Source organism: Plectropomus leopardus, chromosome 16 (assembly GCF_026936395.1).
Source record: "Plectropomus leopardus strain MGB_pleo_1.0 chromosome 16, ASM2693639v1, whole genome shotgun sequence".
In the NCBI taxonomy this organism is placed as follows: Eukaryota; Metazoa; Chordata; class Actinopteri; order Perciformes; family Serranidae; genus Plectropomus; species Plectropomus leopardus.
The window spans coordinates 7,676,386-7,690,732 of NC_142191.1; the positions used below are offsets into that span (position 1 = coordinate 7,676,386).

Here is a 14,347-nt window from a genome sequence, read left to right on the forward strand (position 1 = left end):
AGTTGAAATAAAAAAAAGTTGTATCTTAGACTATTATTATTATTATTATTTTTGTTATTGTTCAAATAGCCTTAAAAATCCCTAAATGGTATTTGATAGTCTAATTTAAATGTATTTCACACACAAAAAAAACATTTTATTCAATGAAATGAATACTAGTCCATGGTCCGGGACATTGATGTTGACAGATCTCTCCGAAGCCACGCCTAATGTCTTGATGCTGGTGTTGTATTGGTAGGGAGCACAGTGCCCAGGACCGCATTGGCTGTTGTGTTTTTTTCATAAGGGTCCCAAACTACACCGAGATTTGGAATATTACGTTACAGTCCTGCTGGAAAATGGCGACTGTCATTCATAATCCCCTAAAATCGTAAGTAAATTACATTTTTAAAAAGTCAAATTATTTCACACTTTGATTGCATGCGGTGATTGATCTATGCAGGGTTAAACGTTTGAATAAGAACCACAAAATGAACACAGCTGCCATGTACTTCTTGGACAGTCTCCGTGTGTTATGTGCAGGTACCGTTGTACTTGCCGTGTTGTGTAATACTAATTTAAAAGCATGCACTCGTGCACAATCTGCAGAGAAAACGTCTCCAACAACGCGCGTAAATGTCCGCACTTTCGCCTTCTCTCATGCACTTGGTTTCACTGAGACAGAAAGTTGCCATGGTATACATTGTGGTTTATAAACACGGTTGACAGAAGTTTGCATGCAGAGCTTCTTTGTCAGCGCGAGACGAGTGAATTTGCATAGATAATTTCATGCAATTAATGTCACAAAGCGCACATTGAGAGGGAGACTGTCGCTCGATGTGCCGCTCGGGCTTTTTGCTGCAAATGTCAAGCGCATGTAAACAATGGATGGCGGTTTATATGTTATTAGTATACAGTATTGACCTCATTTTCAATGCATATAGAGGGACGCCGCACTGCAATATAGGTTAGATATTGAGGGCGTGCAGTTTCCCTGAAAAGTTAGATTTAAAACGGATCACTTAAAGATGCCAGTGTCTGATCCTGGATCGGCACATAGACATTTTCTGATTTGTAGAAACCATTGACATTATGCTGCCTTGAGAAAACGTGCAAAAAATGGCAAATAGGAAAAAAGTTAACCTGATTTCAAACTGAATCCTTAATCACATATGAATTTGTTGATTCCCTTTTAAACAGGGGTGTCTGTAGAATTTGAGGGGGCTTCGCCCAAACCACAGTATGAGAGTCCAGGGGGATCCTTCCACAGGATTTTTTTTTTTTTTTTAAATTAACAAGCTCTATGTTTATGCTTTTTGTGCACACTGGCACATTATAACATTATTAAAACAGTTTTCATTTTGTAACTTTCCAGATTAATTATGAGTTGTGATGAGAAAAATATTAGCAAAAAGATGGAAAACTCAAAAAAAGACAAGGAAATGACCTGGAAAAAACTGCTTAAAAACAGTCATTTTAAATATTTAGTTAAATAATCTTCCAAACCTACTGATTTCTCGTAATTTCCAGGACATTTCTGACAAAGTCGTTGACTGCTTTTTTTTCCTTGTGTTTTTGAAAGAAATCAAACTAGTTTGCTCAGTGATAAAAGGTTTAAATACCTGTAAAAGGCATCTTCACGCAGCACAAGAAAAGTGATGTCGATGCAGGCTACAAAGGGTTAATATTGAGCACAGAATCATTAACAAATAGTCATTAAAATATATTGACTAGTTTTTGTAAAAATAGTTAAATGTGTCAAGATATGTTAACAGTGGTTGAATGTAAATAAGTACAGTTACTCAAGAACAAGTATGAATGGAACAGCAGATTATTAGGACTTTTTATTGTTATTTTTTTGGGGGGGGGTTACTCATTCCTGTATATGTCTAAATTGGACCTGAATTGGCCTAGATGTTCTGCGCATGCTCCATAGTTCCCACGCTGGGCAACAATTTAAATTTGTAGAGGGAAGCCGGCAAAAAAAAAAAAAACACTACGAAGAGGGGATGAAAACAAAACAAGACAAAGGCATCAACAGCGCCAAAAAATGTATCTGTGTTCTCACCGTTCGACATGCAACCTGTTTGCCGCTTGCTACATTGTTTTGTATGTGATGTAATAGGACAACCAGAAGAAGTTCCATTAGAGACGAGCTGAAAGAGGGCATATTGCCGCCTACCGTGGAGGAGTTTGACATACTTAAGTCAATAAATTAGTTCTTCTGCAATACTTGTGTATTGGGACGAGGACAGTAGTCCAATTAAATAGCCTAATCGAGCTGTAATCGTATCTCGACTTAACCGTGCATGTGAACATACTGACTGTATGTCTGTCTTCCTGCTGGCTGACAGCAGATGTTTACCACTGGGCATGTGGAATGTGCTTAGACACTTATCCCTAAATCTGTTGTGCAAGAGCCACATACGAATGTTTCTGATGCTGTGCATAAGTGTGGTATAAACTGCATATTTTCTTTCACTTTTGCAATAACGTGGAAGTGTAAAGAAATTTTTTTTTTCAGTCAAACATGGTCCGCCATCAGCTGCACGTCCTCTTGACTCAAAACTGCTCCATTAATGTTAAATAACATTTTTTTAATGTATATTTAGAGGAAAAGAAAAGAGGGAACTCAGGATGCTCTTTGTTGACAGCCAAAAAAGATCCTACTATACACGCAGCACTTGCAAAAAAAAAAGAAAAGGCTTTAAGCTGCTGTATTCCACTAAAACAGATTAAGCTGTGGAGAATGTAGGTATATGGGTGTTTTGTGTGTTTGTGTGTGTGTCTGCAGTTGTGCATGCAGAACAGCAGATTAGGAGCGTCCCAGTATTCTCCCGGGTCCATCTGTTGAGAGAGGGAGAGGTACATGTAAAGACACACAGACTGATGGAGGAAGGGGACCCCATCTGCCCTTCATATATGGCACACACACACACACACACACACACCTCATCTGATATCTGCAAAAAGGGAAAACAATGCAAGACATGCACACATGAGCCCATACCATAACACAAAGGAAAACTGTGTGGTAGGAGTGTAAGAGCTAATATCAAATAACATGTGAGTTATGTGAAGTAACATGGTGGTGGTGTAGTTTGCAGGCTGCATATTTGAGTGCACCGTCTGCTGGAAACAATAGGGCCGGCTTGTCATCTGTCCTAAGGAAGTAGCTGGTAAATCATACGTACTCAGTAAGAGCGTGATATAATCTTGCCCGCTCTGAAAGATGAATTACAACCAGCTTGCAGTAAATGCATCTGGCTCTGTGGACTCTTTCAGTCACGTTCAGCTGTGCATATTTTAATTTTATTTGTCATTTTCATTTATTCGTGTGTTTATTTTTATGATTTTTAAATTTTTATTTGATTTTATTTACTTGATTTATTTAATTTATCACATTTTTTTTCTCCAAAGACCTCTCTGTGATTGGGTGGCCTGTGATTTAATGAAGAGCTAACATGAGAAGTATTTAAATGAGCAACATGATTCATATGCAGAGATGTGTGTATGTTATGTGCGCTTTTTTTTCATCATTAAATTTGTAATGAACTCAGGAGCTCAGGTGGAAGTCGGTTTGACTTGTGTTTGCATAAGGATTAGAGGGACGTGGGCTGAGATTTAGGGAAATTTAGAGGAGGGGGGTCAACGTGTGTGGTTGTGTTTTTTTATTATGTGTGTTTTTGCATGCGTGGGCGGTTGTGTAGCCGCCCGCCCCTCCCCCAATTTGCGTGAGAGGGAGCGTGAGTGAGTGATGGAGGTTTTGGGTGGTGGTGGTGGGGGGGTTGTCTGTCTGGCTGCATTTACTGCATACATTTATACTACACCCTCAGCACAGGGGCGAACCCTGGCCTTTGTCTATGCGAGCCCGGGGAATGGGAATGTCCGGGAATGGTTTCCAGGCATGGAGAATTAAATGGCCAGGAACATTTTTTTTTTCACAGAAAGCTCCATGCAGTGATCAATCCTTTTTTTCCTCCCTGTTCAGCACATGGAACTGGCACGTTTCCCTCTTTATGTTTGTGTGAGATTTCTGACATATGAATGAATGTTGTCCTCCACATCTGAATCCCGGGTTTCCCCTTTCCTCCCCCCTCCGTCTGCACTCTGCACCTTTCCCTTTCACTCGCTTTGTGTGTCTGTTTGTGCACGGACAAGCGTGTGTGTGCGAGTGCGCTCGTGCGTACACACATCCGCGTGTTTGAGAGAAAATGAGTGTGACAGGGTTTGAAAGGGAACACGTGTGCCCCGGGACATATCGGACCCCTCCTCTTCCCTCCCATTCTGCCTCCTTGGCTCCTCCTCGTCCTCTCTGCTGCTCGGCCTACAAAGTGCCACAAAGACGCCTATCAGTGCCCGCATGCTGCTGCCACTTCCTCAGGGGCCCCTCACCTATTTCTAGCCAAAAGTGGGCTTCCTCTCCCTTTTCTATCTTTTCCCTGATTTGTGGTGAACCCCCATCATTCCCTCACGTGTCCAGTTCTGTTTAAAATGTCCCCGTATGTACGTTCTGCAGTCTTTATGGAGAAGATGTGATTGTTGGAGAGGCTCTTGTTGTGAGCTAGTGGCTTATACAGTTTCACATTACATCTGAGTCAGTGAGCTGAATGAGGTCATGCAAACAACATTTAAACAGTTCATGCTGAGAAATGCGGCACCAGTTAAGTCATACAGGCTATTATCAGCTCATCTGTCGGTTTTTGTATATTTCAAACTCACTGCATGTCAATACGCAGAATATTTTGTACAATATCATATACCAGGGGTCTTCAATATTTTTTAGTCATGTCCAAGGAACGGCCCGACTTTAAACGACCTTTGACTTGTCTTTTAAAATCATACTTCATGATTAACACAATATTGGTTTATCAACTTTTAATCACTTTGCATTTTTTTTCATTCACTTCACATTGGCAGGAAAATCATACCGTTTGTAGACAAACTACTCAGGCAAAGCTAATGTGTTTTCATAGATTGACAATAAATTAATTTAACAATCCGCTAACACCAGATTTGTCCTGCTAAGTGGCAGACATGACCGCAGCAAAGCAGCGTAAAGCTGACAGCGAGGGCTGCCGCTTTCTGGTGATGTCGCCCAAAGTTAAATAATGTTTCACTAAAAGATGAAACAGTTGCATTTCTGTTATTTGTAAGTGATTTTTTTTAAACAACTCCTATAATGCCAGAAGCAGGAGCCCCCTAACCTACTACATATGTACTACTACTACTACTACTACTAATGGTAATAATAATAATAATAATAATAACATGTCAGATTCATGTTGATGTGTATTTTCATTTTCACATTTTATTTTTAGAAAAAAACAAACTTTAATTAAATTATCAAGCAGTAATTTGGCAGGCCCTCCCTGCAGAATTTCTGAGGACCCCTAGGGGGTCATGGACTCCCTGTTGAAAACCATTATCACAGTCTGTCTGTGTGTGATCCAATCACTCAAAACTCATGTAAATACCAAAGGACAACCCCTGAGGCTGAAGAGCCAAAAACTGCAGTTCCTCTTATGACCACTTGAGGCCGGCTCCAAAACAGAGTTAATCCCCATCGACACTCATGTCAAAATGCCCAATTTAACAACAGAAATCAAGATAGTGACAGCTTATAAATTGCTTTCGGTCATTATAGATAATTTCAACACTTATGGCAACCGTAGGAAGAGTGAATTTTGTTATAACTCATCCATTTAAATGTTATTAAGGCTTAAAGTTTCTCATTTGAGGGCGAGGCCACTTGCTGCCATCTGCGAGGCATCACTACAGTCTGAGAATCAGATCCACCGCTCGCTCCTCCACATCTCCAACCTCTCGTCCAATTACAGTCACCTCTGGCTCCAAAAAAACTAGATTGCTGCAGCTGAAATTCTGAACTCAAAACTTCAAAACGTAGCTTGGTCCGTCATTTCTACGGTTTATGGTTAGGGGCCATAGTCCAGGATTTAATGCTTTGTTTGAGGAAAGAATTAGTCAGTTATTCTACTTGTTTATTTTTACAATTTAACTACAACAATTTTGACAACCAATTATGCAGTTCAGGCATTTTTCAAGAAAAAAAGCCAAACTGTTTCCAGCTTCTTAACTAATGTAACATTTTCTCTATCATATATGATAGCAAACAAAATAATTTGACTTTAGAGAAGGGATTTTAATGTGCTACATTAATCATAGTGGACCTTTCCACTGATTTTTGGTATTTTATAAGATAAGTTAACCCTTTATTAGTCCCACAGTGGGGAAATTCAGTGTTGCAGCAGCTATGAGGTGCAAAAAAGTATTAGCAGCAAAAGAACAATAGAATAGTAAAAAAATAATTACAAATATAAAATTAATAAATTGTTAAATAATAAAAAACAAGGTGCCAAACCAAATAATTCTTTAGTTAATTTAGAAAATACTCAAATGCAGATAAATTGCTGACGGAAACAACTTTTTTCCTTTCTTGAGTTATAGCAAAAAAAAAGGGTCTTGAGGCAGGAGGTTTTGTCAAACTTGTACTGGATTCACACCTGAGTCAATCATTTGAATGAGCTCTGTGCTTTGAAGCAGCTTCACGGCTGATGGCAGAGGCTACAGCAACAATGAGACCACCAGACAGACAGACAGACTCGACGGATTCCGAATTACAAAACTACAAACGTTTTCTTCTTATGCTCTGTTATTTTAACGTGAGAATTGAATGTGTTAGACTTTGAGTGGTTCATCTGGGAAAATCTGAGGAACATAAAAGTGGAGCTCTAACACCCGTCTGTGGTGATCTGCAGAAGGTTTTTACCTTTAATTTCACTCCAGCAACCGCCGACTAATTTAGTTTCATTTCTTCATCACATAATAAAACCACTGATTATATTAACAGGTCAGAGTGTGTGTGTGTGTGTGTGTGTGTGTGTGTGTGTGTGTGTGTGTGTGTGTGTGTGTGTGTGTGTGTGTGTGTGTGTGTGTGTGTGTGTGTGTGCGGCTGAGCTTTGTAGTGTTGAAATTCTGCCCTGTGTCTGTAATTATGAGCAGTTAATTTGACATTTGAAGGAGTCGCTGTGATTTATACCCTCAATTAAAACTCTGATATATGTCCATGAGAAAAGAGCTTTACACTTGATATGTGCTGTTTGTGCTGTGTGGATATTTATAATTATATATGCTTCGTTATGTACAGATCATCTCAATGTTTTTGCATCTCATACAGTATGTGTCAGTTTATATGATTTCACTCTTATAGTTTACATGTTTTCTCATTAGGACTTGACAGTTTATTGATAGTATATTTATATCTTGAGAGTAGATGACGTCTTAGATTTTGAATATTGTAAGCGTTGTCTTTTCCTAGTTTTAAAGAATGAACTACATCATCATTAATGAAGAGTGTTGTATAAAATGAGCCAACTATCTTGTTCATATTGGCTCATTAAAATAACATACAGCAGCTCAAAACTGTGCAAGCGGATGCCGAGCGAACTACCACAGCCAATAGGATAAAGTTGCTGCATGCATTTTGTTTTGTTTGGATGGCGAAGGAGATACACATGCTCATGCTTGCAAAGACTTCTATCACGCACAATCATGATGTAAAATGCTGCATGAAGTTAAAAAAGTAAATGATGAAAAGGGCATCTCTCTGGTTTACTGTGTGCATCGCCGCTTTTTATTGCGACTTGAATGACTGATCCACTGCATTTTTTTTTAAACAGTTAAGAGTACAATAGATTGCAGCATCTGAACACAAGTGTTCAGCTGGGGACACATTATAGACACAAGTGTGAACGCAGACGTGTCTCGTCTGTCCACATGTGGAAACAAATGTTAATGCCAGGCGTAAACAGGCTGTTAGGGTCCTGACACACCATCCAATAATATTAATAATAATAAAAACATTAATAAAATAACAACAATAATAAAAAAATACTGAAGAAGAAGATAATTATAGCCTGGATTTCACCAGACTCAAGGATGCTTTTCGTAGTAAAGTAAACAAAACATACAAAAACAAACAAATACAAAAGACAAAGCTGAAGGTCGGCCGTTGATCGACTTCAGTCGGTGAGAGAAATCACTCCGATTGGCTGTTCGACTCATCGTACGAGAAAAGACAGCAGTGAGGAACGCAAACAAACAACTTAAGTCAGGAGATTGAAACAAACTTGTCATATTCTGTTCGATTACTTTTTTAAAAAACTCTTCTTTAGCAGGAAAAGATTGTAACTATTTGTGTCATGTTTGCTCGTGAATGGTGAAAATAATTTATTCTTTCATCGTGTTGTGTTATTAAAGTACCAACAGGCTAACTAGTGTTTTGAATCTATGCTGCCTATGTTCAGGTTTCCTTTTTTTAATGACAAACGCAGACTGTATGGAGAGTTATTTCCTCTCGTACGCACTGGTTGGCAGTTGGCTGCAGTCTTCGCAATGTGTTCAGGTGCAACTTTTTGGCTGAGACACGGGCGACGTGAGGCGGCACAACAGTTGGCCTTCATCGCCACTTGTTCTTTGATGTCTTTTGTTGTGTCTGGGCCTTAAGACGCGTCTTTAGAACTTGTCGTAACAAAGAAAACTGTGGATGAAATGAGGAAATGTGGAGAGACGTTTGACAGTGATTTATTAAAGCCACTGATGAGTTCTTTCAGTGATTAATTATCACGTAGCACGGAGGAAGAGAACATGCTGCGAGGAATACGTAACAGACAGAAATACGTGGCAGATTAGAGTAAGATTGATGGAGAGGACGGCAGACGTCCCAACAGAGAGTCTGATTAATAAAGTTTAGGATTAAGTGAAGCTTTGAATATTTATAATGTCTATAAGCTCTGTATCTGTGGGCCTTTACCTGGAAACAAGACTGTCTGACACACACACAAAGCTCCTCTGTGCTGGTATGGGAGCAATTGAGACAATCATAGTGGTATACAGACACACACACACACACACACACACACACACACACACACACACACACACGCACAGCAACTGCAGATTCCATCAGTATCCAGGAAGTTGTTGACCAAGAGGAATGTGTTTCTCCGACATGAAAAACTCCTCTTACATAATCTCCATCACTAGGATCAGCCATACAGTCGACTAATGGGTACAAACAGGAGCACAGTACAATCTCTGATGGCCGAATCTGGTTCAGGGGAGGGGGATCAGGGCACGCCAACCCCACAGACAGATGGTCTTGGAGGCATATAGACATACACACACACACACACTGTCTCTTCACTCTCATTTTACCAAAAAAAATGAACACACACCTCTCAGACAAAATGCACAGCGGTCAGACTAAACATGCACGAAACGCAAGCTTATGTAAGAGTTTATGAAGCCGCCCGGGGACGTCACACAGACACTCTGATGCTGGAAGTGGGACAGAAACGTACAGGCGAAACGGGATGACACAGGGGAGGAAGAAAAGTGGGGAAGACAGATGCCCGTAGGTCGACACACACGCGCACACACACGCTTCAGTCCAGGCAACAAATAGTGAAAGCAGAGATAACGTTTCACCTCTGGGAATGTGAGTTATGTGACAGGAAGTCTCTTCTGGAGATTTGGATTTGACCGGATCACTGCGACTGCTGGTTCGTACTGTAAAAACACGCGTGGCCGAATGCACCAGCTGCCTTCCTCGTTTCTGTAGGTCTCCTGACACAAACCTCAGCCAGCGAACGCCACATGTGTTTAAGCCCAGACGTTAAACACACACTGTGGCCCTGGAGTTGCACACAGAGCCACTGTAGAGGTTTTGCTTTTTGCATGTTTGCTGTGGTGCTATAAAAACAGCGATTTGTGGTTTTTATGTGGGGTTACATGCCGGACTGTTTGTTAGATGGTAGCAGTGACTTCCAGGGAGCTCCACTGGTTGCCTAATAGTATGCTATAACCATGATAATGGTATTTTACCATTGTGTCAGATTTGTCCAATGTTCCCATTTTCCCTCTTTTTATTCATATTTTAATTTCCTCTTTTTTTAAACGGAAATATCCGATATAGCAAATTGGCCTGATTTCTTTCAAAAACATTGTAAGAGGGCATTGAGCAACGAAAGGAGAAACGACCCAAAAATTAGCAAGAAATTAGTAAAATGTACGCGAGAATTAGTTAAAAGAAAAAATTAATAAACAAAACAAAATGAGCAAAAAAAGAAAGAAAAACAATCAAACGGGTATTTGAAAGGTGTTTTAAAACATAATCAAATCATAATTATTTTATATTATTAGAATTTATATTTAATTTTAATATATTTTTTCATCCAACACCCACGATTTGACCATCATGTTCTGTGTTAAAAGGCCGAACTAAACCCATGAATCATGTCTTTCGCGGAGTACCTGCCGGTTACCTGCGAGTACCCGACCTGGTGTAGTACTCTGCCCTCTGTTAGCTGTTAGCTGTTAGCCGCCAGCTCAGCCACCTCCATGTTGAGAGCCGTGCAGAGACAACCTCAAGATCGTAGATAAACTCTGAAAAGCACGACCTAAACCACAACCACTTATCGTCCCCATACCTGTCTCTTCCCCTGAGCTGTCCTCCATCAGCGCATGCATTACCTGGTTCAGTCTGTGCTGCTACTCCATCCAGCCTCTCACCCCTCTCCCTCCCTCCCCCATCCTCTTCCTCCCCCGTCCTCCCCCCTCTCCCCCCCTCCCTCCCCGTCCTCTTCCTCCTCCGTCCTCCCTCCTCTCCCTCCCTCCCCCGTCCTCTTCCTCCTCCGTCCTCCCTCCTCTTCCTCCACCTCCAAACACTGCACATCTTTGTGAGAGTCAGTGTGACCAGAGTGCTGGTCTTTGTCCAGCTTGGAATTCTTTACATATCTCGCTCGGCCGGTCAGACGGACAGAGTGACGGGCAGGCAGAGAGACATGTATGTACACGAAAACAGAGAGACAGACAAGATCGTCTCCCCAGCAGCAGGAGATTCTAGAGCACAGAAACTTGCTCTGCTTGGGGGCCACTTTTGCAAATCGACAGGAGGACAGCGGCCAGTTGCAGCCGCCCCAGACATGTTTTTAGGATAGTAGAACATTTGTAGGATTTTCGAATGTTTCACACATTTGAGGACATTAGTAGTTTTTAGGACATGTCTAGGCTTTTAGGATGTTTCTGAGATTTTAGGATGTCTCAGATTATCGGATGTTTCTCATATTTATGGACATTTTTGAGATTTTAGAATGTTTCGAGGATTTAAGAACGTTTCACGCATATTAGGACTAAAGAAGGATTTTAGGATGTTTCTAGGATTATAGGACATTTCTAAGATTTATGGATGTTTTTAGGATTTCATAACATTTCTAGGTTTTTGGACATTTCTATAATTTGGGGATGTTTTTAGTTCTGTTTTATGATGTTTTTAGGATTTTATGATGTTTCTCAGATTTAAGGACATTTCTAAGATTTTTCTAGGATTTTAGGACATATAACTGATTTTGGGACACTTCTAGGATTATAGGACGTTTCTATGGTTTCAGGACATTTGTATGATTTTGGGACGTTCCTAAGATTTTAGGACATTTCTAGCATTTTGGGACGTTTCTCAGGTTTTAGGACATTTCTAGCATTGTAGGATGTTTCTACTATTTCTGAACATTTCTAGGATTTTGGCATGTTTCTAGGATTTTAGGACATTAGCGGCACAACTAGGACGTCTATCGGGGGGTGTGAGAGAACTTCCACTGGCACATTTTCGTGATACACAGGCTATATTTTGATAATATTTTATGCAGTCTAGCACCTTTATGTATACTAAATGTACAAAAACAATTCCCAGTGTGAATCACTATATTTTTATTGTGAATTAGAAAATAGTTGGGGGAGCAGATTTGGTCCACAGGCCATAGGTTGAGTATCACAAGTATAGCAGATACTAACAGAAAATGCTACTTTCTGTCTGGATCATTCAGGTAACTAAACAGTAAGCTGTGCCCAAAGACGGTTGACTCCTTCACCTCTGGAGCTGAGCCATGTGTGCTCCTGCTGGCTAAGACCCCATTAGATCTATCTTTCCTTTATCTCCCCCCCTGGATTTCAGCTATGTAATTAAATATAGAATAACCTACTTAGAGATTTTATTTTTGGCAAAACTGAGTTAATCTTGTTTTCTGTGTCTGTCTCTAAGGATCTTAGCTGCAGAATTCTTGCCTCTAGACATTGCAGGTTATTGATGGCTCACATCCTGATTTATACCCTCTTGTGGGTCGATCGTGTGTGTGTGTGTGTGTGTGTGTGTGTGTGTGTGTGTGTGTGTTCATGTGTAGTGTGTTGTGTGGACTTCGATCCTGCACACTCACTTATCTGTCATTCTGACAGGATGAAACATTTCTTCTATTCCTATGGCTCATCATCGTTTCCTGCATGCGTGTGTGCCCTCGACCTGTATAGATATTCCGTCAGCTCTCTTCACGCTTCGGCTGATTTCTGCAGCAAATCCAGACTTTACACAACAAACTGAGCCAAAATGCGGAGAGAAGTCTGGGCGTGTTACATTAAGCTAAAGTTAACCAGGACTGAACAGGCCCGCTCATACTTGATTTGCAAACCGTACCAAATCAGCCGCCCAGCACATGTTAATGCCATTAACCATCCAAAAAAAAGTCAGAATTTAGCTGATAGGTCTTCAGCAGCAGGGATGACTCAGAAAGCAGAAATTGAAACATGCTGCAAATAGCTTAAATCAATGGCACAAACAGGACTATAATGTTACTTCCCGGTAACCGTCTGACTGTTCACCTGCCACGCTCTCTGTCTGTGTGTCTGTCTGTGCTCAGGCTCGGTGACCAGTTCTATAAGGAGGCCATCGAACACTGTCGCAGCTACAATGCCCGTCTCTGTGCTGAACGCAGCGTGCGCATGCCATTCCTGGACTCCCAAACTGGTGTGGCGCAAAACAACTGCTACATCTGGATGGAAAAGTGCCAACGTCAGCCAGGTGGGAAATATCATGGGACCCACTGGACAAACTCATGCTCCTCATATGGCTTTCTATATGTGTAAATATTAATGCTGCAAATCTGTTTTTTGTTACCATTTCGACATTTTATCTTAGCACAAAGACCTGACACCAGGAAACAGCTAGCCTGGATCTGTCTGTCTGCTCTACAGTTGTTATCACACTGACGTTTGTTCAAGTGTACGTTTTTCTGATAAGTTTGGTTTTAATTAATAATTTCATGCCATAAAAAGGGGATTTGACGTCATGATTGGCAGCTGTGTTTGCCAAGCGGTGTGCACATAACCTATGGCGCTGCCTGCAATTGTATGGGCGGGTTCATGGGCAGGAAGCAGATACCTCGGAGATCGCTTTGGTGCAGACTCTGGCTCCAATCGACGTCCCCGGCCACAGCTGTATCCGTGATATATTGGCTTTGTTGTTGTACAGTTGAAGGAAGTGAAGACATGTTGTCCATCTTTATATACAGTCATATGATTAAACACAGAGACTGTTATCAATCTCCTCATCTAACTGTTAGCACAAAGCAGAAATGCAGAAATATGGACGGATCAAAGTGATTTATTTATATGACAGCGTCTCCTCCCTCAATAAAAAAAAGCAAGTCGTCCCCTCTCTTTTGTGCATTTTATGACTTGCCACTTGATTTACCCCGAGACATGCAGTCAGAATGCACATCTGGGTCGCCTGCACATCCAGAGGGAACAATCTGCTCTTTACCGAGACTCGGACACAAATAGCCTGTTCTCCATCTTGTATGCAAAGCCCTTGAAGCCACACCCTATACTTTGTGGCAGACCTAAGTCACATTATATGCATTTATTCCGGGTTTATCCCTCCGCTCCCCCTCCTTCTCCTTTTTCTCTGCTCATATTGACAGAAAAAAAACATGCTTAATTCCCTTCATCTCTGCCTTCTACAAAGAAATGCTGGAATATGATTAGACAGGGATGTCCCAAAATATTCAAGTCTGCTTTGCTAATACAGTGGCAAAGAGAAAGTATTTGATTTGGAATTTTTTGGAGTAAAACTGAGTGTACTCATCCACAACATTTAGTAACTTTTCTAAAATGTCTGACAAAGTAGCCCAAATTCCAGGTTTTATGTCAGTTTCTGGAGCAGGATTTTTTTTTAGAATATGTGGACCATTAGCCTGAAAGCGGGACATATTAAGTGTCAGGAAAACAAAACCAGTCCTCTGTGCGTATTTCTGTGTGTGTGTGTGTGTGTGTGTGTGTTCTGTGTGTGTGTGTGTTCTGTGTGTGTATGGGGCCTCAATGCAAGTTTTGTTAAAATTGTAAGCCTGCCAGTGGTTGTTAAAATTCTTCCTGTGTGCCTGTGTCTCTGCATGTGTGCACGCCTTTACATATATGAACGTGTGTGTGTGTGTGTGTGTGTGTGTGTGTGTGTGTGTGTGTG

General features: G+C 40.9%; 1 protein-coding gene across 4 annotated transcripts in view; it reads left to right on the forward strand.

Moving 5' to 3' along the window:
- Positions 1-14,347, forward strand: part of dpf3 (double PHD fingers 3) — a 37,228-nt gene that overhangs the window by 668 nt on the left and 22,213 nt on the right. For 3 of the 4 annotated variants that reach the window (XM_042503695.2, XM_042503696.2, XM_088089320.1), the window contains exons 1-2: positions 236-370; positions 12,747-12,907. In XM_042503695.2, the coding sequence (XP_042359629.1) occupies positions 339-370; positions 12,747-12,907 (193 nt within the window). In that variant the 5' untranslated portion in view covers positions 236-338. Of the gene's footprint in view, positions 1-235; positions 371-12,746; positions 12,908-14,347 lie in introns of those variants that run through there. The other variant, XM_042503697.2, reaches the window with a different exon arrangement.